Source organism: Carcharodon carcharias, chromosome 7 (assembly GCF_017639515.1).
Source record: "Carcharodon carcharias isolate sCarCar2 chromosome 7, sCarCar2.pri, whole genome shotgun sequence".
Classification (NCBI taxonomy): Eukaryota; Metazoa; Chordata; class Chondrichthyes; order Lamniformes; family Lamnidae; genus Carcharodon; species Carcharodon carcharias.
Window position 1 is genome coordinate 145,686,618 of NC_054473.1, and position 27,809 is coordinate 145,714,426.

The 27,809-nt window shown below is 44.3% G+C and overlaps 1 protein-coding gene across 2 annotated transcripts in view; it reads right to left on the minus strand.

Moving 5' to 3' along the window:
* Positions 1–27,809, minus strand: part of lonp2 (lon peptidase 2, peroxisomal) — a 113,678-nt gene that overhangs the window by 50,772 nt on the left and 35,097 nt on the right. For both annotated transcript variants that reach the window (XM_041190764.1, XM_041190765.1), the window contains exon 11: positions 18,972–19,105. In XM_041190764.1, the coding sequence (XP_041046698.1) occupies positions 18,972–19,105 (134 nt within the window). The remainder of the gene's footprint in view (positions 1–18,971; positions 19,106–27,809) is intronic.

Consider the following 27,809-nt stretch of genomic DNA (forward strand, 5'->3'; position numbering starts at 1 on the left):
ACACCTCAATTAAGTCACGCCTCAGTCTCCTCTGTTCCAAGGAAAACAACCCTAGCCTATCCAATGTTTCCTCATAGCTGCAATTTTTAAGCCCTGGCAATATTCTTGTAAATCTCCTCTGTACCCTCTCCAGACCAATTATGTCCTTATTGTAATGCAACAACCAGAACTGTACACAAAATTCCAACTGTGGCCTAACCAGCATTTTATACAGTTTCAGTTCGAACTCAGCCAGCTCAGTAGCACTATTACTGACCGAGCTGGTTGAGTCCTAAAGGACATAGCTGCTAGACTGGACTTGCAGCATGTGATGAGGGAACCAACAAAAGGGAACAATCTACTTGACCTCATCCTGCCTGCCACAGATGCATCTGTCCATGAGAGGATCAGTAGAAGTGACCACTGCACAGTCCTTGTGGAGACCAAGTCCTGTCTTCACATTGAGGATACCCTCTATCATGTTGCGAGGCACTATCACCACGCTAAATGGAATAGATTTCAAACAGGTCTAGCAACAAGACTGGGCAACCATGAGGAGATGTGGGTCATCAACAGCAGAACTGTACTCAACCATAATCTGTAGCCACATGGCCCGGCAAATCGCCCACTCTACCATTACCACCAAGCCGGGGGGGGGGTCAATGGAGAGTGCAGAAGGGCATGCCAGGAGCAGCACCTGGCATACCTAACAACCAGGTGTCAACCTGATGAAGCTACAATACATGACATAAGCAGCAAGTGATAGACAGAGCTAAGAGATTCCACAATCAATGGATCAGATCGAAGATCTGCAGTCCTGCCATGTCCAGCCGTGAATGGTGGTGGTGGACAATTAACCAACTCACTGGAGGAGAAGGCTCCACAAATATCCCCATCCTTAATGATGGGGGAGCCCAGCACATCAGTGCAAAAGATGTGATAAGGCTGAAGCACTTGCTACAATCTTCAGCCAAAAATACTGAGTGGAGAATCCTCCAGAGGTCCCCAGCATCACAGGTGCCAGTCCGCAGCCAATTCAATTCACTCCATGCGATATCAAGAAACGGCTAAAGGCACTAGACACTGCAAAGGTTATGGGCCCTGACAATATTCCAACAATAGTACTGAAGACTCGTGCTCCTGAGCTTGCCAGGTCCCTAGCCAAGCTGTTCCATCTACAACGCTGGCATCAACCCAGCAATGTGGAAAATTGCCCAAGTATGTCTTGTACACAAAAAGCAGGACAAATCCAACCCAACCAATTACTGCCCCATCAGTCTACTCTCAATCATCAGTGAAATGATGGAAGGGGGCATCAACAGCATTATCAAGCAGGATTTGCTTGGCAATAACCTGCTCACTGATGCTCAGTTTGAGTTCCATCAGGGCCATTCAACTTCTGACCTCCTCACAGCCTTGGTTTAAACATGGACAAAAGAACTGACCTCCAGAGGTGAGGTGAGAGCGACTGCCCTTGACATCAAGGCCACATTTGACTGAGTGTGGCATCAAGGAGCCCTAGCAAAACTGGAGTCAATGGGAATCGGAGAAAACTCTCCACTGGTTGGAGTCATAGCACAAAGGAAGATGGTTGTGGTTGTTGGAGGTCAGTCATCTCAGCTCCAGGACATCACTACAGGAGTTCTTCAGGGTACTGTCCTCGGCCCAACTATTTTCAGCTACTTCATAAATGACATTCCCTCCATCATGAAATTAGAAGTGGGGATGTTCGCTGATGATTGCATAATGTTCAACACCATCCATAACTCCTCAGATACTGAAGTAGTCCACGTCCAAATGCAGCAAGACCTGGACAATATCCAGGCTTGAGCTAACAAGCAGCAAGTAGCATCCGTGGTACACAAATGCCAGGCAATGACCATCTCCAACAGGAGAGAATCTAACCACCACCCCTTGACGTTCACTAACATTACTATCGCTGAATCCACCACTATCAACATCCAGGGGATTACCATTGACCAGAAATTGAACTGAACTAGCTATGTAAATACTGTGGCTACAAGAGCAGGTCAGAGGCTAGGGATTCTGTAGTGAGTAACTCACCTCCTGATACCCCAAAGCCTGAGCATAATCTACAAAGCACAAATTAGGAGTGTGATGGAATACTCTCCAATTGCCTGGATGAGTGCAACTCCAACAACACTCAAGAAGTTTGACACCAACCAGGACAAAGCAGCCCACTTGACTGGCACCCCATTCACAAACATTCACTCCCTCCACCAACAACGCACAGTCTGTACTATCTACAAGATGCACTTCAGAAACTCACCAAGGCTCCTTAAACAGCACCCTCCAAACCCATGACCACTACCATCCAGAAGGACAAGGGCAGCAGATACATGGAAACACCACCACGTGGAAGTTCCCTTCCAAGCCACTTGCCATCCTGAATTGGTAATATTTTACCAATCCATCACTGTCGCTGGGTCAAAATCTTGGAACTCCCTCCCGAACAGCACTGTGGGTGTACCTACACCTCATGGACTGCAACGGTTCAAGGCGGCAGCTCACCACCCTTCTCAAGGGCAATTAGGGATGGGCAATAAATTCTGGCCTAGCCAGCAAAGCCCACATCCCTTGAATGAATAAAAAAAAAGCATTACATCCGTGCTTTTGTATTCTAAACATCGTCTAATGAAGGAAAGCATTCCATATGCTTTCTTTACCATCTAATCCAACTGTCCTGTGGACGTGCACTCCAGGGTCTCTCACTTCCTTTACCCCCAATGTCCTCTCATTTAGTGCTGTTTAAGGAGCCTTGGTGAGTTTCTGAAGTGCATCTTGTAGATAGTACAGACTGTGCATTGTTGGTGGAGGGAGTGAATGTTTGTGAATGGGATGCCAGTCAAGTGGGCTGCTTTGCCCTGGTTGGTGTCAAACTTCTTGAGTGTTGTTGGAGTTGCACTCATCCAGGCAATTGGAGAGTATTCCATCACACTCCTAACTTGTGCATTGTAGATTGTGCTCAGGCTTTGGGGTACATTTGCCCTCCCCAAACTTCTCTAGATTAAATTTCATTTGCCACATTTCCCCCACTCAACCAAACCATTGCTATCCTCTTCATAATCAACTATACAGCCAATTTTTGATATCTGCTACTTTCCTAATCATGCCTTCCATTTAAGTCCAAATCATTAATATATACCACAAACAGCAAGGGACCCAACACTGAGCCCCGTGGGATGCAACTGGAAACCTCTTTCCATTCACAAATACATCTATCGACCATTACCCTTTGTTTCCTGATGCTGAGCCAATTCTCAACACATTCCCCTGTATCCCATGGGCTTTTACTTTTATGACCAGTCTGCCATGTGGGACCTTGTTAAATGCCTTACTAAAATCCAAGTAGACAACATCACTGCACTACCCTCATCAATCCTCCTTGTTTCTTCCACCAAAAAAATCCATTAAATTTGTAAAACACCACCTTCCCCTAACAAAACCATGTTGACTATCCATGATTAACCCATTTCTTTCAAAGTGACAGTTTATCCTGTCTTCTCAGAATTGACTCTAATAATTTGCCTACCACCGAAGTCAGGCCTATAATTATTTGGCCTGTCCCTCGCACCCTTTTTAAACAATGGTATAACAGTTGCAGGCCGCCAATCCTCTGGTACCTCACCTGTATCTAATGAGGATTGAAAAATGGTCCCCAGGGCACCTGTTATTTCCTTTCTAGCTTCCTTTAACAGCCTGCGATACAATCCATTCAGCTCTAGTGGGGATGCCAGTCCCTCCAGTACTTCCTCTCTCATTTTGCTTATTGGATCTAATATTTCACACTCCTTGTCATTAACTAGAATGTCTGCATTATTCCTCTCCTTTGTGAAGGCAGAGACAAAATACTCATTGAGAACCCTGCCCACATCTTCTGCATCAACACATTAGTTACCTTGTACATACCCGATAGGCCCTACCCTTTTCTTAGTTATCCTCTTGCTCTTAATGTACTGATAAAACATCTTCGGGTTTTCCTTGATTTTACCTGCCATTATTCTTCCAAATCTTCTCTTTGCTTTCCCAATTACATTTTTTTTACTTTGCCCCAGTACTTTCAATACTCCTCTAAGCTTTCTAATATATTAATTTTTTTGAGACTGTCATAACATTCTTTTTCTGTTTCATCTTACCCTGTATGCTTTTAGATAATCAAGGGGCTCTAGATTTGGCAGGACCATCCTTTTTACTTTGTGGGATATCCCTACACTATGACCATAGCATCTCAACTTTTAAGTGCCTCCCGCTGGTTTTGTCATTGATTTCCCTTCAATTAGCTGTAACCAGTCCACTTTCGCCAGATTGCCTCTCTACTTCGTAAAATTTGTCTTTCTCCAATTTAGAACTTTTACTCCTGTTCTCTCCTTTTCCTTTTCCATAATTATGCTAAATCTAACTATATTACGGTCACTATCTCCATAATGGTCACCCACTGCTACCTCACCCGCTTGTCCAGCTTCGTGTCCTGATACTAAATAAGGAATTGCACTCCCTCTCATTGGGCTTGTTAAGTGCTGGCTAAAAAGTTCTCTTGAATACAGTTTAAGAATTTTGTGCCCCCTGCATCCTTCACAATGTTCATCTCCCAGTTGCATTAAGGTAGCTGAAGTCCCCAACTATTATTACCCTGTTGTTTTTGCACTCAGAAATCTGCCTACACAATTGCTCTTCTATCTCCCTCTCGCTACTTGGGGGTCTATACTATACTCAGTGTACTGTTGCTGCCCCTCTTTTATTTCTGAACTCAACCCATATGGCCTCATTCAATACAGAGATAAAAACAAAAAAACTGCGGATGCTGGAAATCCAAAACAAAAACAGAATTACCTGGAAAAACTCAGCAGGTCTGGCAGCATCGGCGGAGAAGAAAAGAGTTGACGTTTCGAGTCCTCATGACCCTTCAACAGAACTTTCTGTAGAAGAGTCATGAGGACTCGAAATGTCAACTCTTTACTTCTCCGCTGATGCTGCCAGACCTGCTGAGTTTTTCCAGGTAATTCTGTTTTTGTTTTGGCCTCATTCAATGATTCATTTAGAATATCATCCTTCCTCACAGCTGTTATTGATTCTTTAATCAATGCTACACCCCCATCTTTTTTTTAGCCCCCTCTCCATCCTGTCTGAACACTCTCTCTCCAAGAATGTTGAGCCGCCATTTTTGCCCCTCTTTAAGCCAAGTTTCCGTATTGCGATGACATCATGCTGCCATGTGTCTATCTGTGCTCTCAGCTCATCAGCTTTGTTCACTACACTCCTTGTATTTACATATATACATTTTAACCAAATTCCTGTGCTGTACACTTTTTAATCTTTGCTACTTCAGTCTTGTAGAATCACTCGCTAATTTTGTCTCCCGCTCCCTGCTCTGAATTTGTCCTAACTGAATCTGCCCTCAGGTTCCCATCCCCTTGTCAATCTAGTTTAAACCCTCCCCAACATTAGCAAATCTCCCTGCAAGGACATTTGTCCCAGTCCAGTTCAGGTGTAGACCGTCCAGCTTGTACAGATTCCACCTTCCCCAGAACCAGTCCCAATGCCCCTGAAATCTGAAGCCCTCCCGCCTGCACCATCACTCCAACTGCACTTTCATCCTCTGCATACTCACTAGCACATGGCCTTGGAAGCAATCCGGAGATTACCACCTTTGATGTCCTGCTCGCTAAACTCTTTCCTAACTCCCTCACCTCTGCCCCTTTTCTAACTATATCGCTTGTATCAATGTGGACTGCAACCTCTGGCTGTGCACCCTCCACCTCCAGTATGCTCTGTAGCTGTTTGGTGATATCCACGACCTTGACACCACGGAGGTAATGTATCATCCTGGGGTCACATCTGTGACCATAGAAGCACCTGTCAGTTCCTCTAACTAATGAATCCCCTATCACAACTGCTCTTCCCCTCTTCTTCCTCTCCTCCTGCACAGCTGAGCCACATTTGGTGCCACAAAACTAGCTCTGATTGCACCCCTCCGAGGAACTAGCATCCAAAACGGAAAACCGATTTGCGAGCGGGACCACAGAGTCCTGCACTACCTGACTGGTTCTCGAGCTGCCTGGAGGTCACCCATTCCCTTTCTGCCCCATGATCCTAGCCTGTAGTGTGACCATTTCTCTAAACATGCTATCCGCACAGCTCCTGCTTCATAGATGCGCCACAGTGACTCCAGCAGCTGCTCGAGTTCCAAACCCGGAGCTCAAATTTCTGCAACTGGTGACTCTTCTTGCACATGTGGACGTCTGGGTCACTGGTAGTGTCCACGACTTCCCACATACTACAGGAAGCACATTTCACATGACCAAGCTGCCCTGCCATGTCTCAACATTACTTCACTTACATTAACTTCATTTTACTTTGGTTTACTTATATTAATTTTACTTGGCCTTAACTTAATAAACCTTACATCTATTAATAAACCTTACTAGTACTGATAAATCCAATTATTACTAAACACACTTTACGAGTTGCAACAAACCTTACTTAAAGTACCTCTTTCCCCCATGCATTGAATTCCCACGTGAACCTAATTCACTGCTCACTCAGTCTTCGTCTTACTCAGGTTTGGTCTCCTGTCTGTCGTGCGCCCCTTACACCAGGATCCAAAATGGAAAATTGATTAGTGAACAGAACCCCAGGGGACTGCTGCATTATCTGCCTGGTTCTCTTGCACTGCCTGGAGGTCACCCATTTATTTTCTGCCTCCAGACTCCTAAGCTGCGGTGTGACCACCTCTCCGAACGCACTATCCACGTAGTGCTCAGCCTTGCGGATGCACCACAGTGATTTCAGCCGCCACTCGAGCACTGAAGCCCGGGGCTTAAATATCTGCAGCTAATGACACTTCCTGCGCATGTAGTCATCAAGGTCACCAGTAGACTTCCCACATTCTACACGACCGAGCTGCCCTATAGGAGTAGGCCATTCAGTCCCTTGAGCCTGCTGTGTCAGTCAATATAATAGAAGCTCTTCTACCTCAATTCCACTTTCCAGCCCACTCCCCATATCCAAGATTCCCTGAGGGAATCAAAAATCTATCGATCTCAGTCTTAAATATACTCAATGATGGAGCAAATACAACCTTCCAGGGCACACAATTTTAAAGATTCAGGTCCCTCGGAACGAAAAAATGTCTCATCTCAGTTCCTGGTGGGGAAAACAACACACAAGAAGTCTGACACCATCCAGGACAAAGCAGCCTGCTTAATTGGCACCACATCCACAAACATTCACTCCCTCCACCGCCAACGCACTGTAGCAGCACTGTGTAACATCTACAAGATGCACTGCAGGAATTCACCAAGGCTCCTTCAACAGCACCTTCCAAAACCATGACCACTACTATTATAAGGACAAGGGCAGCAGACATATGGGAACACCACAACCTGGAAGTTCCCCTCCCAAGTCACTCACCATCTTGATTTGGAGAAATATATCCATTCCTTCACTGTCGCTGGGTCAAAATTCTGGAACTCCATTCCCAACAGGACTGTGGGTGTACCCACACCACATGGACTGCAGCGGTTCAAAAAGGCAGCTCACCACCACGTTCTCAAGGGCAACTAGGGATGGGCAATAAATGCTGGCCCAGCCAGCAAAGCCCACATCCTGTGAATGAATACAAAAAAAAACACCACAGGGACACAGTTTCAGAATGAGGGGACGATCATTTAGGACTGAGATGAGGAGAAATTTCTTCACTCAAAGGATTGTGAATCTTTGGACTTAACAACCCAGGCTGTTTAAATAGAGATAACATAACACCTCCTCCTCAAATGTAAATTCTTTGAGTGTACCAGTTACTTCCTCTCTCACCTCGGCCTGGAAAGCCACCCTTTTATTATTTATATGCTTATAGGAGACCTTGGTGGAAGGCGTAACGGTGGCAGAAGGAGGAAGAGGTAAGGGTGGAAGCAGGAACGAGTAAGGGTGGAACTGTCTATGGCTGTGGCATTGTCATATTATCAGTGGAGTAGCTAATATGATTTTATCTTGAATCACGCATGTCTTCAGAATTCTAAATATTTAATTGTAACCTATAATGTTAAAAGTCTAGCTAAAATACACAAATGAATGATACAGGATAGTCCATTTTCTTCCACTTTTGCAACAAGTCTTCTCAATGCTAGCATGTTGACAATTGCTGAAATTCTTTTCCTGAAGCCATTCTGAGTCTACCTGTAGAGCTTCTCTATGGACAATATCTATTAAACAGTAGCCTGTTGTAAATTTGAGCTTTTTATCTAACTGATATTTCTCTGTCGTAAGTTGTAAGGCTTAGATTTAATTTCCTAGATAGTGCTATGATACAACTTTTGAAGAATTCTTTTGGTTTCTTATGGTTTGTGAAAATATAGTTACACAGTCATAGAAAGTGATCTTGAAAGTGTTGGGGTGGAATTTTCTGTGCCCGTTAGTGTCGGGCGTCATGGCAGGCCTTCGTGAAACCAGCTTGCAATCGTCTGCTCTGCCCAGCTATGGTGGGCTGCATTTTCCACCATCGCACAATGGGAACATCATTTTATACATCTGCATATCGTTATAAGTCCTGCTTGCCAGAACCATCCCTCCATGTCAAATTTGCCTTCCACATCGACAGGAAAACACACCGGTGCAGAACATGTCTTGACAAGTTTGACGTGCAGAAGTTGGGACTTACCATCAGGGGCTTGCTCACAACGCAGAAATCTGAGGAGCAGAAGATGCTGGCGCCCTACAGCAACCGGATCCTGGAGGAACACATGCACTACTTGCTGGGTGGATTCTGATGGGCATGGTTCTGCTGCAAAGCACCTCAAGGAAGGTGCAAGGTTACCATTTGGGGTCTGCTTTGGGACATCAGTGTCTTGGACATGGTCTGCTATGGATGATCATTGAGGGGACGGAGAGGAAGGTCCAGCTATGAGTGGGAGAGGAAATAGTATCGGAGTGGGAGGAGGGTGTGATGGAGGACAATACAGCAACTGGGAATGTAGAGGTAAGGTGGCGGAAGGGGTAAAGGTGGTGGATTACAGGTGACCATGCAAGGGAGGGGCCCGTGCAGTCGATTACTGCCTCCTGAGGAGCAAAATGAGGGTGGGTGTAGTAGGAAGGAATGGTGAGAATGAGAGAGGGCAGAGTGAGCCAGTAGGGTGGGAGGGCGAGGATGCGACAGGAGCAGTCGAAGGGGCAGCGAGGGTGGGTGGTGGGGACTCGAAGGCAGACACGAAGCCTGGAGGTGGGAAGGAGGTCACCGGGGAAGTCAATGTGGATGGGGTGGGATTCTCAGGAAGGTAGGAAATGTGCAGTTCACCTGGAAAGAAAAGGGCTCTGGCTTGTAGGTGATAGTGGGGAGGTGGAAGGTGATGTTGGGAGGGTCAACAGTGATGGGGGAAAAGGACGGGGGAGCTAAAGACATACTTCACCAGTACAATCTTGCAAAATCGAAAGTGAAAGGAGCCTCGTGTTGGGCAGGAACAGGTGTTGCATGCAAGTGCGATCAGTAGATGGGCAGAGATGCAAGTCAGGTCAGATGGACAACTGAAAGAGAACCCCAACATGTAGCATTGAAAATGCTCGGGACATTGCGGTAAGTACGATGGCGAAAGGATCCACATGCATGGGAGTGTGCTTGCACGAGGCTCTGAAAGGCCCGGCCACATGCACACTTCTCCCTCCAGGATCACTCATGGGTCGGCTGCGTGCAGCTGAACTGCGAGTTGGATGGGGGCGGGGTGGAGCGAATGCAGGGGGAGGACTCGCGAAGCCTATAAATGAAGCTGAAACACACCATTACGCATTATGCAGTGAAAGCGAAAATATTTTCAAATTATAAAGTGACAAAATGTGTTCATCCATGCAACCACTTTTGATGACAAATTCTTAACTTTTCTTGGCGCTTCCCTGACATCCGCAGTAGGGGTGGAGACAACCTGTGCAATGGCTGGCCTTGTTGTCTCTGATGACTTCAGTGTAGGTCCTCTGGAGAGCTGAGGCCACGGGGGACCCAACTTGCTTTGACTGTCCTCTAGTGGGCCAGCTGCTCCCTTTGCAGTGACAGGGGGCAAGGTTGAGGGGGAGTCATGTTCAAAGGGGACTTGAGAGGCACAGCACAGTCTCAGACTCCTGAGTGGATAACCCAGAGGTGTCTAGCTGCCACTCTTCCTCACTTCGGGTGCCTGAGGGCCCCGGCCTGACTCCTCAAGGGGAAGGAGCACCTGGAGAGATGTCGAGATGCCCCATTTCCCTTTCGCATTGTCACTGCGGGAATTCACCCATGGCTACTGCAATGGAGTGCAGTTCTGCGCGCAACTCTGCTTTTTGCTGGACTAGGGTCTCCATGGTGTCCGCCATCCTTCCCATGGAGACTCCCACATGCGCACATGTGGGCACCATTTCATCAGAGAGGAGTTGGGTGCACTCCAACTCGTGTGCCACTCTACTGAAGACGTCGAGCATCACTGCATGATGTTTTCCCCCATTCTGCTAATTCTCCACAATGAGTTGGATGGCCGCATCCAGAGGCTCGGACATCTGACTTGGACCTCATAGATACCTCTTCCCCAGCAGTCCTTTGAGAGCTAGGGAGTTCAGCTGAACCTACCTCCTCCTACTGTGAACTCATGTCTGTGCGGTAACCACCAGATCGTGAACCTGAGCCTGCTCTAGATCTAGGTGCCACCGAGGTGTGCGTTTCTGTGCTGGAGGAGGGTGTGGGTAAGCGCTGTGACTGATCTTCCAGGCTGCTTATTTCCAGCTCTTCAATGGAGGAGGTGCCCTCTTGGCTGGAGGTGAGGACCTGGCTGGCTGAGTGTGGGTCACTTGGCAGAGCTCCCTGTGAACCAAAGTAGAAATGATTAGTGCATGGCAGCAGAGTCAAAAGCAGAAAAGAGAGCACTCACAGTTGCATTGAGGGATGATGTGGTGCAGGTTCCCCACATGGGTGTTCACCGCCTACCGCACCGTCGCCGCAGGCACAGTCCACATACTCAACAGTTAGCACGATGGCAAGCTCCTCAACATAAGTGAGGGCCTAATGTGGGCCATTCAATCCCACGTCACCCTGCTGCTGTGAGCCAGCTTCTCCTACATGAAAACAGATGGAGGACACATGACACTACATGGAATGTTTGTGTGGTGAACAGAGCCATGGACGGGATGAAGACACGAGCTCCAGAGGATATGAGCCTGATGGAGATGCAAGGGTGTGTGTGAGAGAGTTAGTGGTGTTATCCCTTGAGATGCGAGATTCCTGTGGATGTGTGATGGGTTTGAGAGTGAGAGAGTTGAGAGTGCTGAGAAGAGTGAATTTCCCTAGCAGAATGGATAAGACCATTCATTCTCTTTCTGCACTGGGTCCTCTTTTTCAGGGCACTGGCATTGACCATAACTGCCACCACCTCCCATGCAGGATTGGTGACCTTGCTTGCTGACCTTTGCTTAGAGTGGGAGTAGAGGTGGGCCTCCACGGCATCCAAAAGGCAGTTCAGCAACATGGCACTGAGTCAGGGGGCTGCAATCTTCTTGTCTTTTGGGGCCATGTCCTTTGTACAGCAGTCCTGGGCTGGAAGCACAGAGATGTGCGCACGGCTGCACTTTAAATATGGTGCCCAACATGAGGAAGCAGCAAGGTGACGGCATGGCAAGCGAATTGGAGGCTGCCCACCAGCAAAACAGCACGTTTCCAGGAATGCATGACCAATAAAGCGGGATTGGGATGATACGGTGCAAAAACCCACCATTGCAGCCAGCTGGTACAAAGTCCTTTCTCCCACCCGCCACCGCACTTAGTGGAAATCTGGGATAATTACATCCTTGATATTTCCATGGTTCGTACAATTGGCTTTTCAAGTTCTTTATGAGTAAATAGCCAGGGCATAGGGTTTCATGTTCACTGACACCACTGCAGCAAGCTGTTGCGGCAAATCTCAACGGCAAAACAGCATTTCCAATAACAGCACTTCCTAGGTGCTGCACTGAAATGCCAGCCTAGTTTCAGCTCACAGTACTTGGAATCAGAGGTGAAAGAGTGCTACCAACTGAGCCCAACTGTCAATCGTTCTAGACTAATTCAGTTTCAGTTGCTAAATCCTCTGTTCTGTATTCGTGATGGTGATGGTCAAGAGAATCACAACAGAAGATAAAAAGGGAGGTAAAAATCATTTTACCCTAGATATATAAGGTACTCAAAGAATATGTTTACTTAAGTTTTAGCACAACCAGATTAGTTTTAATTCTCAGCTTTGCCCCACTCAAAATCAGTCCTTAATATGCCAAAATCCACAATCAAGGAACATTAATACCATAGTAATGTGCATCGCTCCAATACGACTTTTCCATACTTAGGCAGATTAACTAATTAGTTTATCATGTGGCACTTTCTGTTACAATAGAACATCTATCCTATAGAAGCCTTACTTAACACTCATATTTTGAAACCAATCATAAGGAATTAAAACTAATGTGTGCAAGGCTCCTTTTTTACTTTATGTAAAGAAACCAACAAGGGAGGGAGCACTGCTGAATCTAGTGGTGGGGAAGAAATCAGACGAATAAGACCAGCAAGTTTAGGGGAACATCATAGCAAAGCAGTCACACATAATAAGGTTTAAGACAAATACCAAATTAATAAACTGGGGGACAAAAGTCGATTTTAAAGGGGATGAGAATGGAACTAGGGAAAATAAACTGGAAAAGATTACTGATTAACAAAGAAATAGAACAGCATTGGGAAACATTTAAAACAATGATTAATAGGGTCCAGGAGAAATATATTCCACAGAAGAACAAGAACAACTTGCCAGTAATGACACACCATGGATGAATAACAAAAGAAGGGAATATTTGAAACTAAAAAAGGCATTTTTTGATAGACTCTTTCACATCAGGGTGATAAAATCATATTTCCCTTTCTTATAGTCTGTTGTTTTTCTCATTGCAGTCTAGCACTGCAATAAAAGGATCCACCGTGTCTCCTTGGAGAAGTCCTGCTATAATCTAAGTATATGAAACACAAAAGGAGTGGTTAACAAATATGAAAAGAAGTCAACAAAATAATTAGGAAGGCAAAGAGAAACTACAAAAATAAATGAACAAGGAATATAAAAAGAAAGTAATCTGGAAGCATATAAATAAATAAATAAAGAAAAATTAGGCTAGGGATGGGGCCAGTAAGGATACACACAATAAATTCACAAATATTGGCAGCATAATGAAAGAAACTTTAATTACTCTGTCTCAGTATTTACCAAGGAAACTATAGAGAAGGACAAGTCGTAATCTATAGTTAAAATACTTAATTGAAGGAGAGCCAATTTCAGTGGGGTAAAAACAGATGTCACGGGTAAATTGGAATCGATGACTGGCAGGTAAAACTCTAATCAACCAATAGGCTGCTTTTCAAAAGATGTTCCAAATACAATCAAGGTTCATTCCCACAAAGGGGAATGATAGGGCACCCAATGCCAGAGCTCCCTAGGTGACGAAAGAGAGTTAAATGAAACAGAAAAAGAGTGCGTATGACAGATGCCAAGTTGATAATGCAAGTGAGAAGCAGGCCGAATAGAAAAAGTTTAGAGGGGAAGTTCAAAAGGAAAGAAGGGGGCAAACAGAGGATAAAAAAAGTCTAAATGTGTTCTTACTTCAGATTTCAAGCATTACGGTTTTTATTTCTTTGTTTCCACAATTATTCAAAAAGTTATCTTCATTATAAAAGGCTATTAATCTAATGCAGAAAAGTTTAATCACCAGTCTTTGCAGTTCATTTAAATGATATATTTTTTGAGATATGCAAACATCACAATCACATTTCTGTTGAACTAAGGTATAAGTTCTTTCTCCCAAATTGCGCAATCAAGTCAGTTAAGAGACACCTTTACTTCCTACTGCCTTTAGTTACTGCCTACATCCTCGTAGTCCTGGTATATTCATTGTTATAACCAGTGACTGAGACTGAAGGCCATTTACCTGCATTAACCACAATTCACAAAGCATTGGCAACAAGCTATTTAACAATACCTTAAGTACTTAAGAAAGTAATGTAGCAGCTACAAGGTTTGCACTCCCTTTACAATTAAAAGTATTTTATAATATTGTTCTTAAAGTGCTAACCATTTATGGAGACTTTTAAAAATTACTATGTACTGTTATGTAGACAGTGGCAACAAATCATTCTGAAATCACCTAAAAGTGCTAAATTGAAACAAAAAAATATGCATTATTATAACTCTCTTCAAGAACAGCTGTTTCTAATAACCCGATTTAATAACGCTATATAAATATCTTAGGAATTTAGGACAAGAAATCCTAATTAGGATTCTGGACTGAAGATGTGCTCCTTATCTGTCATTATAACCCTTCATTAATCCAGTTCAAGTTTTGCCTTGATATCGCAGCTAAAGGCATTATTTAAATGTTTTTGTATGGAACTTGTCAAACTCTTCTCTAGATTTTCATATTATATTTGTTATACAAATATTGTGGGCTCAGCCAGCATTTATTGCCCATCCCTAAGTGCCCCTGTTCATTTAAGAGTCAACCACATTGCTGTGGGCCTGGAGTCACATGTAGGGCAGACTAGGTAAGGTTTGGATTTTTACGACAATCCAGATTTTTTAAATTCAAATTTCACCATCAGCCATGGTGAGATTCGAACCCAAGTCCCCAGGTCTCTGGAATACTAATCCAGTGATAATACCACTCCTTATAACACCTGAACTGCATAATACCTCAAATACAATCCTTCATAAAGCTTACACTGAGTATTCCTATGAAAAAAGTAGCACAAGCCTTTGATGAAGTAACAGAAAAGGTTAAGGGAATGCAATGGTTGTTATCTATATGTATTTTAAGAAAGCATATTACAAAGTACCATACAAAAGAAAATAAAATTGAAGCTTATGGAATAGGAGAGTTAGTATCAGCTTGAATAAAAAAAATTGGCCAAGGGCAGAAAAAGTAAGTGACAGTAAATAGCTGTTTTTCAGGCTGGAGGAGGGAAGACAGTGATGTTTCCCAAGGTCCAATGCTAGGATGGCTGCTTTTTTGCAATCAAGTGACTTGGATATTGAAATATAGAGCACAATTTCAAAATTTGCCATGATATGAAATTTGAAGGTGTGGCAAACACTGAGGATGATATCAATCACATGCAGCAGGACAAAGAAAACTAGCAGAATGGGCAGACAAATGGCAGGTAGAATTTAATACAGAGAAGTGTGAGGTGAAAAGGCAGAAGGGGCAGGGAGAGGCAATATAAATGGCAGAGTTCTAAAGAGTGTGCGGGGACAAAGGGACCTGGGGCTCCTTTGCGTAGATCTTTGAAGATCGAAGGACATAGAGGAAGTAGTTAGCAAAGCTGATGGATTTTGGGCTTCATAGATAGAGGTACTGAGTGTAAAAGTAGCAAAGTTATGTTATGTTGAACCTATACAAAACACTGGTTAGGCCACAACAAAAAGTATTGCGTCCAGTTCTGGTCACCATACTTTCGGATGGATGTGAGGATCCTTGAGAGGGTGCAAAAGAGATTTAAAAGAATGGTTTCAGGCATGAAGGATTTTAGCTACAAGGTTAGATTGGAGAAGCTGGGGTTCTTCTCCTCGGAACAAGAAGATTGAGGAGGGATTTGATGAAGTGTCCAAGATGATGGCAGGTTTACATAATGCAGACAAAGAAAAGCTGTTCTCATTAGCTGTAGGTACAAGGACTAGGGGACACATTTATAAGGTTTTGGGTGAGAGATACAGGGGATATGAGGAGGAACTTTTTAAACATACAAAATAGTAATAACCCGGGATTCCCTGTCCATGAGGGTGGTGGAGGTGGAGACAATCAATGATTTCAAAGGAAATTGGATGGGCATTTAGTGGAAATAAACTTAGAGGCACAGGATAAAGAGTGGCTGAATGGGACTGATTGGACTGCTCTACAGAAAGCCGACATGGACTTGATCGGCCAAATGGCCTCCTAATGTGCCATTTTGGCTCTACAACTGCTTCATTATATACCAAAGTGCAAAGCTTTTGGCTTTTTATGCATAAGCTTGCAACATATATCATCCAATCATGTCTTCCCAACTCCCAGCAGAATTAAGATAAAAGCAAAATACTGTGGATGCTGGAAACCTGAAACAAAAACAAAAAATGTTGTAAAAACTCAGGAGGTCTGACAGCATCTGTGGAGAGAAAGACAGAGTTGACATTTCGAGTCCGTATGACTATTCTTCAGAGCGGAAGAAGAGCTCTGAAAAGTCATACAGACTCGAAATGTTAACTCAGTTTTTCCAGCAATTTTTGTTTTTGTCCCAACAGAATTAACTTGTTTTAGGCCTAGAGTGTCTCTGGAATAACGTACGCTGGTGCTGTATCCTTTTAAAAATGAGTTGCATCTACTGGTGGCATCAACAGGAAAATATACATGAGTTTCCTGGCCCTGCTCATTTGCACACTCGTTGGTGTAAAACCAGTACAAGCAGTTTAACCACTTGAAGTTATATGAAAAGACAGTTCAGCCATTACTTTGCAGCAGCAGGCTGAAGGATAAAGACAATAAGAGTGCTAGATTCTCCCACTGCAGTGCTTCAAGGCAGCAGCTCACCACCACCTTCTCAAGGGCAATCAGGGATGGGCAATAAATGCCAGCCTCACCAGCAGTGCCCACATATCTTGAATGAGTAACAAAAATCTCTCCAAGTATTTCACTGTACATATTAGCAACATTTTTATGACACTTTTAATTCTCAATAGCCAACTTTAGACCCATTCGCCATCTTCTTGCAGGGCAAACTGGTACAATGCCTGCCAAACTGGTCACAAAGGGGTATTCTCACCTTCAAACCTCTCTCCCAAGTTATTGACCGAGCAGCTAAACTGTCTCAGTGAAGCAGCACACACACAACCTTCCACAACCTTCTAGCCCCTTCCTTGTCACTAGATCAAATCCAGCAGAAAATGGTTACAATTTTTGACACCCAGGGCAAAGGTTTTGCAGCTCGCATCCACAGGGTACATAAATGAAGGTAATAATATTCATCCATTCAGCTGCTCCTCCTTTCCTGTAGATCTATCACAGTCATAGGCATCACAGGAAGAGGAGGAAGATGGTGGTGAAGAGGATGATGAAGACTAAGTCATCTAGCAGTCACATATACAGAGGTCAACTCAGTCTCATGAGTTTTCCATACAGCATGAGAAACCAACTACCTCTCCATTAATCCTGACCCTCAGGTCACGAAGGACAAATACACAGCCCTTGCTGAATGCCATGAGAAACTAGATGGTGGATAGGAGTGTGGGGGTGCACCGAAAACACAACAGCAAATTCCTGCCCATTGGATCTCAGAGTTTAATCACCCACTATATCAAAAATTACATTTTACTAATTATTTTCCTTATGTTTCATAGGGATAATGTTACATTTGACAAGAGATAGCATTGCAAAGATCAGCATAAACATTTAACACCAATATTATACAACTGACATCAGATTTTAATCACTTTGATTACCTACTTAACATTTGGTTAAAATCATGATGAGGAGTAGCAAGATAGGAGTACTGGTTTTCAGGTCCATGTGTGGACTTGCTGAGTCATGAATCCATCTAATCGCCTGCATAAATAAATGCTAACCCTGGCTGATCTTACAGGATCAACCATGTTATAAGCTTTCAGAGAGCTTTTACCGGTGATATGGGAATTAAAATTGTTAGGCAGTCCATTCATTCTGCTCATCATGAATATCCTCCGTACAAATTCTGGTAGCAACCATTAAATGCCTTCAATTTATTAAACTACTGTTACCATCATAGAAAACACTGGATATCCACGATTATTCACCTGACTCAATAAAATAATTTCATTATGTACTATGTTGTGTTAATTTGCATTAAACAGGTTGGCCCTAGAACTGTCTCATATTCGTTTTCTCTTCATACATTCTGACTGTGGCAGGATACGCACTTAAGGTTTTTTCGAAGTAACCTTGGCTTGCGATAGGAGACAACTTTTGTGGTCTAGCCTATCTGTACCTTACTGTTTCTCTAGGATTAGTAGCTCTGCTTTTTTTCTGTTAGGAATTAACCTGTCTTTTTTTGAAAGATTATTTTGTTCCACAATCCTCAAACCTCCAAGAAGTTGTCAAAATGTCCTTTTACACGCTAAATTTTAAATTATGTGCCTAGATTGCAAATCCTGAGCTCAATAAGAATTTTCCCTGAATCCAAATTCTTCATATTCCTCTTCTCTGAAGAATAAAGTCTCAAGGTAGACAATCTTTCCTCAGTTAAGCAATTAGTCCTAAAGCCCTTCTTTCCCATTGTAATGAAACCAAAAGTGAACAGAGTAACCATGTGCAGCATCACCAAGACTACATATATATCCAAGGATATAACATTGAAAATGTAAATCACACCTTCAGTTATGTGTTCTAATACTTTTAATTGCTTTTGTCACTGTCAGAGACGGTGAACTACTGATTTTATCCACCAAAACCCTCAGGTCTCATTCATAACTCTTATCTCAACCATATTTATATTTAATAAGTACTATATAATTTTCCTTTTTCCACCTAACCTCATAAATCTACACTTATGATGAACTCCAGCTTGCATCTCTCATCTCACTGGTTGAGTTTGTCCACATTAGTTTGGATGAATGCATATTGGTTAGCATCAATTAATTTGACATTGTCTGCCATCTTGCACACAAATGCCTTTAGCGGCAGGTATATAGTCCTATAACAATAATAATTTACAGCAGGCAGTGGCCCCTACACTGACCAATAGTTTCCACTCTGACACTTCACACATTTACATTTACTCTCTGGCTTTGTCACATAATAATCTATCCATTCCATGAGTACGCACTTTGTCAATTGGTCTGTTATGTGGAACAGTACCTCCTTCATGTTCTCCTCATATCTAAGTGTCACAGAATACCTTATATGATCAAAAGATTTTTTCTGACAATCATTCAATGTTAATAAAAAAGTGAACTCACCTTCTTTCTCGCTCACATGTGTGCCGCTGGAATTTGCAGCCTTGTGTTGACTTTCTGCCACTTTTACAGCCACAGCACGACAAATAGCTCCAATCTTTCGCTCAAGAGAGCGAACACCTGCCTCCCTGGTATATCTGGAAAGCATACAAAGCTTTTCACTTGTTTTGAAACAGAGTACTCAAGAACATCCATTATACGTCAAGAATAGGAGACACTGAGCATAATATTACATGACTCATTAACATAGGCGGGACTATCCCTAATGTTATAGAGCTGTCAGTTGATCTTTACTCCTTTCCAAACGAACCCATAATCAGCCCATTTCCTTTTTGCATAAGGAATTTATCAGCACCTAAGCAGAGATCAGAATGAAAAGCCTACATTTAAATGGTCCCATTGACAGTTGCCTAACATTGTGAGTTGATCATCGCAATTTTGTTTGAACACCAAGGAAAGTTCAGATTGGCCCTTGGAAAATAAGCTCCTGTTTACTACACCAGAAAAACATCCTCACTTTTCTGACAGAATACGCCCCTGTTTCCCATACTTCCAAGAATTTAGCTCCCTCCCCTCAACAGAGAAGGAATTCAGGCTATAGTGAATTACATCCAGCAGATTGGTATTTAGTTAGCACTTAGTTAGAAATGAGTAATGCACTCCAGTCTCATTCATTTTTCAGTAACTATCTTCTTTTGTAAGACCCAAGCTCCCAAAGTTTGATTTTTTTTAAAAGCACAAAGCAGTATTTATCGAGACCCATGTGACATTGGACAGAAATTTCCTGGAATAGCATAATTTGAAAATTACGCCATAACCTACACTGTTTTAATGCCAATTTCCATAATTTATTTTTGGTCTAATTTGCATATAATGCAGTAAACATAACGACATAGCAGGAACCTGGGGACCTGCCACAAGAGGAGTCTTAAGGAGAGCCACCAATGACGTGACCAGGATAGACAAGGCAACAAACTCAGCATGATCTTTAAAAGAACATATTTGTTTATGAGTAATTTTAAAATGGTTTCTCAACAGCAGCAGCTCAATAGGACATTCCCTTGCTGGGCTGTACTGGCATAGTTGGATTATACACATTTGAAATGTAGGATGAGCAGCTGCTTTCAGCAGATTAGGAACTATAAATGCCAGATGCCTCTATTTACTCATGAAGACACTGAGCAGCATTAATAAACTCCTTAATCCGCATTGGTCAAGGAGTCAGGTCTATTAAAATTGGAACACCAAAAAACCAGTCAAGCAGTGTCATGAAGAGATATTAATGTATAAAATGTTATTGGAAATATATTTTTTTTAAATAGAGGTTTAGTCTGTGTATGTGTTAATTGGATTAAAGCCAGCTAGTCTGGGTGCTTTGATGTATAGTAGTTGAGATGTAAACAGTAAGGTAAAGGGTGTATTTGCATTTTGTTGAATAAACCATTCAAAGACTGGGGGTGAAATCTTGCACCTAGCTAGAAGACACCAAGCAATGTTTATATCACTAATAAAATTGGTACTATGAAAGGGTTCAGAGGGCCAAGTGATACAATGAGAATTTACATTCAAAGGGGAAGGCTGTGTATAACAGAAAGGAATTTGTGTGTGCAGGTCAGAAGCAAGTAATATCTAAGCAGCTGTAAGCCTACAACTGTCTGCAAAGGAACCAAATTGAAAGGAACCAAATTTTGAATTTGTAAGGTGAAAATGCTTTGCTTGGTGTCTGGTTATTGTTACCTTAGTGGAGCTTAATTTGGGAATTTGTTAAAAGTTACGATAGTAGTAATTTGTAGCCATGTGTATGTGTTTAATTGGTTGTAAATTAATAAATGTCTCATTTAGTTTGATATAAAACCTCTTAAGAATTGGTGGTCTTATTCCTAAATTTAGAGCTGCAAGTCAAAACATACCAACTGAAAATATAGGTTATGACAGTAGTTTAATGTTTTCATCTGGGATTTCAAATAGCTCAGCCTTTACAAGCTGCTGCATCATAACAGGCAGCAGCAAGCTGTGAGGGGAAATCCTAGTTCAAGGACACAGTTCTATGATTGCATTGCTCCTTAAGAAAGCAGCAACCAAGTAGCAGAATTCCCACAGAAGCTGGTACCCTGGCACATATACACAATAGGTCAACAGTTTGTGCAGAGACCTTTATTTCCCTCTGCTTTTGCACTGGAAACATTTGCCATAAAAACAGCATATCTACCTTCAAGTATTTGGTTGTCATGTCTTGCTCATCCACAACTCTGTTATCCATATCCTATCCCATACCTCTGAGTATAATACTGTAGTTGCATTGGCACAATTTCATTGGTACCATTTCATAGTACATCATTTTGCTTTGTTTCATTCCTGTGCTTCTTAATAGTTTCACCGTTACCAAAATTTTAACCTTGAATCTGCCCTTCAACAAGCAACGTTTTCATCATGATGCCCTACCATGCATCGGTGAACAAGTTTTGAAGTGTGAACACCTTTGAGCAAATTATTTATCCTTGAGCAACTTGCCCTTTGCAGGACAAGTTCTTTCTAAGTATGGGTAACCGATACCATCCCCACCATTTCAGTGAGTAATTTATGTATCAAAGACCTTTTCTCAGCTCTACAGCTTTAACACTACATTGTTCTCCCATAAGAATTAGATTAAAAGCATGTGGAACTCCTGCAGTCTTCAAACCACCCTGCCAGTCCAATTATACCCTCTTCTTCCAGCCTTTCATCAATCATCTACCCCTCCTCTTCTTCCTCTCCTTCTCCTACCCCTGTCATCCCCTATTCCACTGCTCTCAGCCATTTCCAATCCTCATTCTTTCGCACCCTCTTTCTTCCTTCCCAGTGTCCCCAATAAACCCATTTGACCTACAAATGAAATGTGACTGCCTGCCAGCCATGGCGTGTACAATGTGGTGAAGAACACAAACTCAGAAGGTTGGGGTCAAATCTGCACTCCATTACATCTTGGCACTAAGTTTCAATGTATATTTTGCCATGACATTCACAATTGCTTCCAGGAACCTTTTATTCTCCTACAATCAGAAGAATTTTTTAAAAAATCAAGGATAGGACAAGACCAGTAGTAAAAGTCAGGGTGGAGCTTATTAGGAACAAAGGTGATATATGCTTAGAAGTGCAGGACAAAGTTAGAATATTTTATGAGACTTTTCTATCTGTGTTTACTAAGGAACAGGATGCTAACAAAATATCAGTAGGTGAAAATGAAAAAGTGCAATCGTCCAAGGCCCCAAACACTTCTTCCAGGTGAAATAATGATTTACTTGTACTTCTTTCAATTTAGTATACTGCATTCACTGATCATGATGTGTCTCCTCTACATTAAGGAGACCAAATGTAGACTGAATGGCTGCTTTGTGGACCACCTCCATTTAGTCTACAAATGTGACCCCAAGCTTTCAATCACCTGTCATTTTAATTCTCCACCTTGCTCCCACTCTGACCTTTTTGTCCTTGGCCTACTAGAGTTCCAATAAAGCTGAACACATGCTCAAGGAACCACACACCTCACCTCTCAACTGGGCATTTTCTGGACTCAGCACTGAGTCAGAGAGTCATTACGGCACAGAAGGAGTCGATGCTGGAGTTCAACAGTTTTTGATCATAACCTCTGCCCCGAGTTTTGCTTCTTTGTTGGTTTGTTTTTTACTCCTCCTGTTTCTGTCTTATTTCTTTTCCTTCATGTTTGGATGGCAACTATTTAAGACCCTACCCATTCACACCTCCTCGAGACACACTTTTTTTTGTTTCTTTCCTTGTCCCATTACCACTCCCTTTGACCTTGCACTATGGAATATTTTCTCATTTAATCTCTCCTGCCCTCCATCCAATCACAGGCCTTCGCTTTTATTCTTCCCACCCTCTGCTCTTTTATTTGCTCAAAACCAATTACATTTCTAACTTTTCACAGTTCTGATGAAAAGGTCACTGACCTGAAACATTAACCTTGTTTTTCTCTCCACAGATGCTGCCTGACCTGTTGAGTACTTCCAGTAATGAGTTTTCATGCCAATGAAAGGTATTGTGCGTGTAAGTACACTTTAGTTTCTAAGCAGTATGTCCACTTTGAAGCTTGAGAGCTAACACTGTACACAACATGCCCAGCATAGCTTTTGTAGAATTTTCTTTCAAGACTCTAATCGTGCATTCCGATATTTAATCCACTTTTTCTTCACAACTGTCATAACAATGAAAATGAAGAATACAGGAGCACAGGGCTTTCATATGCTGACATGTATTAAAAAGGTACAAGTGCATAATCAGCTGTAGAGAAGGAAAACAGATTCCTTGGTTTTCTATTCAAAAGGCCAAGCAGATTTTATTGAATTAGTACAATTTGTTAAGTCCATTTATGGGAACCTCTTTATAGAGAAGGATATAAAAACAATCAAGAAGTTGCGCGAGGATGTTATCAGGGATAAAGGGAGCGAGTGAGAGGCTCCACGCCACCATTTTACGTGAGCAGGTCAATTAAGGCCACCCAGCATGAAACGCAGCTCCCAAGGACAGCAAGAATGGGCAGGCGGCAGCAGGACTGCAATGACCGCTGGGTCCAATTGTGACCCTGCGGCCTGTTTAAATATTGCTCCTGCAGCCTTGCAAAGGCTGTGAAACATGGCAAGCCAGAGCGCTGCTAGTAAGCAGGCCAGGCAGGACAGTAGGGCAGGAGGGCACTGTGCCCCTCGTGTTTCCGATGAGTGCCATGCTGTCCTCCTCGAGGAGGTGGCAGCATGGCAGGAGGTCCTCGTTCCAGGAACGGAAGGAGGAGGCTTTCCCAAATGACCAAACATGCCTGGAGGAGGTGGCAGAAATAGTTAGTTCCCACGACGTGGTGCGACGCACCTGGGTCCGGTGCCACAAGCGTTTCAATGACCTCTTGCACTCGGGAAGGGTGATGGCATAGGTCATTTAACACAGCAGGTACGCTTTCTCCCCCGAACTCGAGTGTAATTACTGCATTGAATCATTAATGGCATGTGTTCCTCGCTGTTGTGCTGAGATGTGTTCTGCACCCACAGCATGTGGCAGACTGACACCCATAGTACTGTTTTGGGGGCTACCTCAAGGATCTGCACCTAGGTGCAGTGCTGGAACTCCAAAACATGTCAAAGTAAGGCTGTTGACATGTTGGGAGGGGAGCTTTCAGGTGGCAGGGTCCCCATCCATCTGCTGCCCTTGGCGTTCCACGTGTGTGTGCGTCCTTGCTTTGCAAGGTAAAACCGTGTGGTGGCAAAGGTGATGGAGGCAGCACGTGGGGGGAGGGGATCGGCCCTGGCTTCTTGATGTGAGTGTGTGGCAACTGCAGAGTCACAATTCACTGGAGCCCCGCAATGTTTCACTCAGGTGGGGGTAGCAGGGATGCAATAGCAATCCGGGTACAGGGTGGACTAATCAATGCTCCTCCCTCCTTTTCAGGAGAAGACTGCACACAACACCACAGAGCGGACCCGGACTGGCGGAGGCCAGGCCCAGTTGGCCATAATCACCAGATACGAGCAGGAGACGATGGTGCTGGAGAGGCGCCATGCATCCTGATCCACTGGTGGCGGTAAGGCTGGGGTTCCTGGGGGATGTAAGAGTGCCGTGCACTGAGGTCACCATGTCTGTCCCAGCAACCATTCCACTCTTGAATGTTCTGTGATTTAAGCTTCCAACTTGGGTTTCCCATTGATTATGGAAGGATGAGCACATACTGATCTGGGGGCCAGGCATGTACATTGCCATCAGCTCCACTTGAACTAACCAAATGTCCTTGTTTTTCCTTTCAGTATCACCAGAGCAGGGCCAGGAGAAGGAAGCAGAGGGTCCACCTCTAACAACTGAGAGCCCAGAACAATTAAAAGCACCAGCATCACATCACCTCTGCCAGGCAGGCACCAGCGCAGATACTAGCACCTTGGTGGGAATTAGATCATCGGCTAGTGTCCCGGGGTACAGCGGTGAGGGCACTTCATACTCGCTTGAGGTGCAGGCGGAAACAGAGTGCCCATGGTGCCGGCAGTCGGAGGGCTGCAGGGGGCCAGGCATATGCTCAGTTGGTGGCTGATGACATGCCTCTGGAGTCATCCATGAGGCAGCAGATGCTGGAAGTCCAGTAGGGTCTGTGGGAGGATCTGGCGGAGATACATGAGGCTATGCTTGGCATGGTCTCCGTGCTGGAGAAGTCTATGCGGAGCAGCACCAGTGCAATGACTCTCATGGCCGAGCATCATCTTCCTCCATGGAGAAAGTGGCGACTTTTGCAGAGAAGCTCCTCCAGGAGAACAATCAGGGCTTCCTGGGGTTGTGCTCAGACCTGCAAGCCCTCACAGCGGCATTGGCCTTAGCTGGTCAGTGCCAGTGTGAGAGATGGATTAGGCACCAAGTATCCATCAATGGTGAGCAGGGAGATCCAAAGCGACCTCATGTCGGCGCACGAGCTGCCCGTCTCAGGGCACTCTGGATGAGGGCAGCAGCTCCTTCCCCCCCTCTGCCAGGGACCGTGGGATCCGATGAGGGTGCAGCGACTGGGAAAATGCCGGCTGTGGAACTGGCTGCTCCCTCCCAGGCGGGGTCATCCGAGGCTCCACAGGTCAGAGGACGCCCGCCAAGATCATCAAGGCCAACAGGACAGCAGTGAGCAGGCTGTCTCGAATGCCAGTGCCAGTGAGGTGGTGGGTGGGGGCACACAAAGATGGAGCACCCGAAAACGTAAGGCACCTTAGGCACACCACGGGCTTCCCACTGGTGGTTTTATGCTGCCCCGCTATTAGTTGATTATAAGTTGGTGTGTTGCTGAACACGCTTGCATTAAGTTTCTTTTCTGTTTTACTTTGTGAATTCATTAAATGCTTCATATGTGACTCAGGTGGATGGGAACCCATGATGTTATGAGTGACTTGTTTGACATTGAAGCTTTATTGGCAAGACACATAGTTAATGTTCCTAACCAGGAAGATGTTGCTCTCAGGTGTCAAGTATGGAGTCTGCAGCCCTGGCATGTGATGGAGGTCCATTTGTGGTGGGCTTGCTGAAGGTTCATTGGGTTAAAACCTCACAGGTGTCCCTGCCTCCTAGAGAATGCTCGGGTCGGCGTCTACCCCCTCAGCATTCTCCAGAGTGTGCTCACCCTTGGACTCACTACTGGACTCATCATGTGCAGCTGGAGCATCCGCATCTAGATCTTCTTCCTCCACTGCATTCCCCTTCCCAGCACCAGATTGTAGAGAGCACAGCATGCAACCACTATCAGCGACACACGATCTGGGGGATATTGGAGTGCGCCCCCTGAATGGTCCAGGCATTGGAAGCGCATCTTGAGAAGACCAATGATTCTCTCTACCACAGCCCTTGTGGAGGCGTGGCTCCTATCGTACCGCTGCTTGGATCTGTTCTTGGATGGCGGAGGTATCATGAGCCACCTTTTTGAGGGGATAGTCCTTGTCACCCAGCAGCCATCCATCCAGCCTGGCTGGAGCACTGAACAGCCTCGGCACCTGGAAGTGTCTCAGTATGTAAGCGTCATGGGAGCTGCCTGGGTACCTTGCAGACTTGCAGAATCTGCAATCTATGGTCACACACCATCTACACATTCAAGGAGTGGAAGCCCTTCCTGTTGATGAAGGCACCCAGCTCACCCACTGGCGCCTTGATGGCCACGTGTGCAGTCTATTGCACCCTGGACACTGGGGAACCCAGCGATCGCTGCAAAGCCTCTGGCTCGCTCTGTCTGACTGGCCTCGTCCGGGTAGTAGTGGATGAAAGTCAATGCTCGCCTGAATAGAGCGTCCGTCACCTGCATGACAAAAGTGTGGACAGCTGACCGGGAGACTCCCACAAAGATCACCCACCGACCCCTGGAAAGAGCTGGAGACATAGAAGTTGAGGGCAGCCGTGACCTTCAACGCCACTAGCACGGGGTGCCCACCCACAGAGTTGACGCCTATCATCTGACAAATGGAGGTCACTGTTTCCCTTGAGAGACGGAGCCTCCTTCGGCACTGCACCTCGGACATATTGAGGTAGCTGCTTCACCATCTGTAAACCCTGGCAGCAGGATAGTGGAGTCTTCTGCAGCCCCTTCTGCTTTGCACTTCCTGTTGGCCCTGCGTCCCTTGTGCCTGCACCTGTCCTCCCAAAGGTGGCTCCCCTGGAGGCTGAATATGGACTCCTGGCCTCCTCCCCCTTCTGGCCTTTCCTTCCTCCTCAGAGGAGAGCACAACTCCCATTCCCAGGGTAAGGGAAGATCTCCTAAATCCAGCAAGGCCCCAGAAATGACGTTTACTCCAGAGTCCTGACCTGAAGCCTGTTACTCCTATCCAAGCAGCTGTGAAGAGTTTTGAAGTATTCCGTTCACACAGGCAAGTAGCAGTAAGTTTAAACATTAAATGTCTGACAAATAACAGTCACAACCCCACTCACCCCTCTTATCCTGCCCGTGGATGAGGTTTGTAAAAAATGTGGCCTACCCGCCTGCCCGTTGCACCTGTGCTGCAATCTGAAGATCACACGGGCCATTTGTCCATATAATGTGTATAAGCTAAAATCTTCTGCAAACCTATTGAGATGCCTCAACTACTAACATCACAATCTGTTTCTATACAACATCCTCAGGTATTTTGTATGTGCTTTTCTCAATTTAATTCATATGGTTTACTTTTTGGCCCCCTATGGTGCTCTAATTCATCATCATCAACAACATAAAGAATTGCTTTGTCTCTTTTGGATTATAGTTATCAATTACCAGAATGTTTTATTGTGCAACATCCCCAACTTCTTGCTCAGCTTCTTTAATTTAGCTTGATATAGGAATTTCATGAAAAAGAAAAAAAACAGCTCCCTACTTGA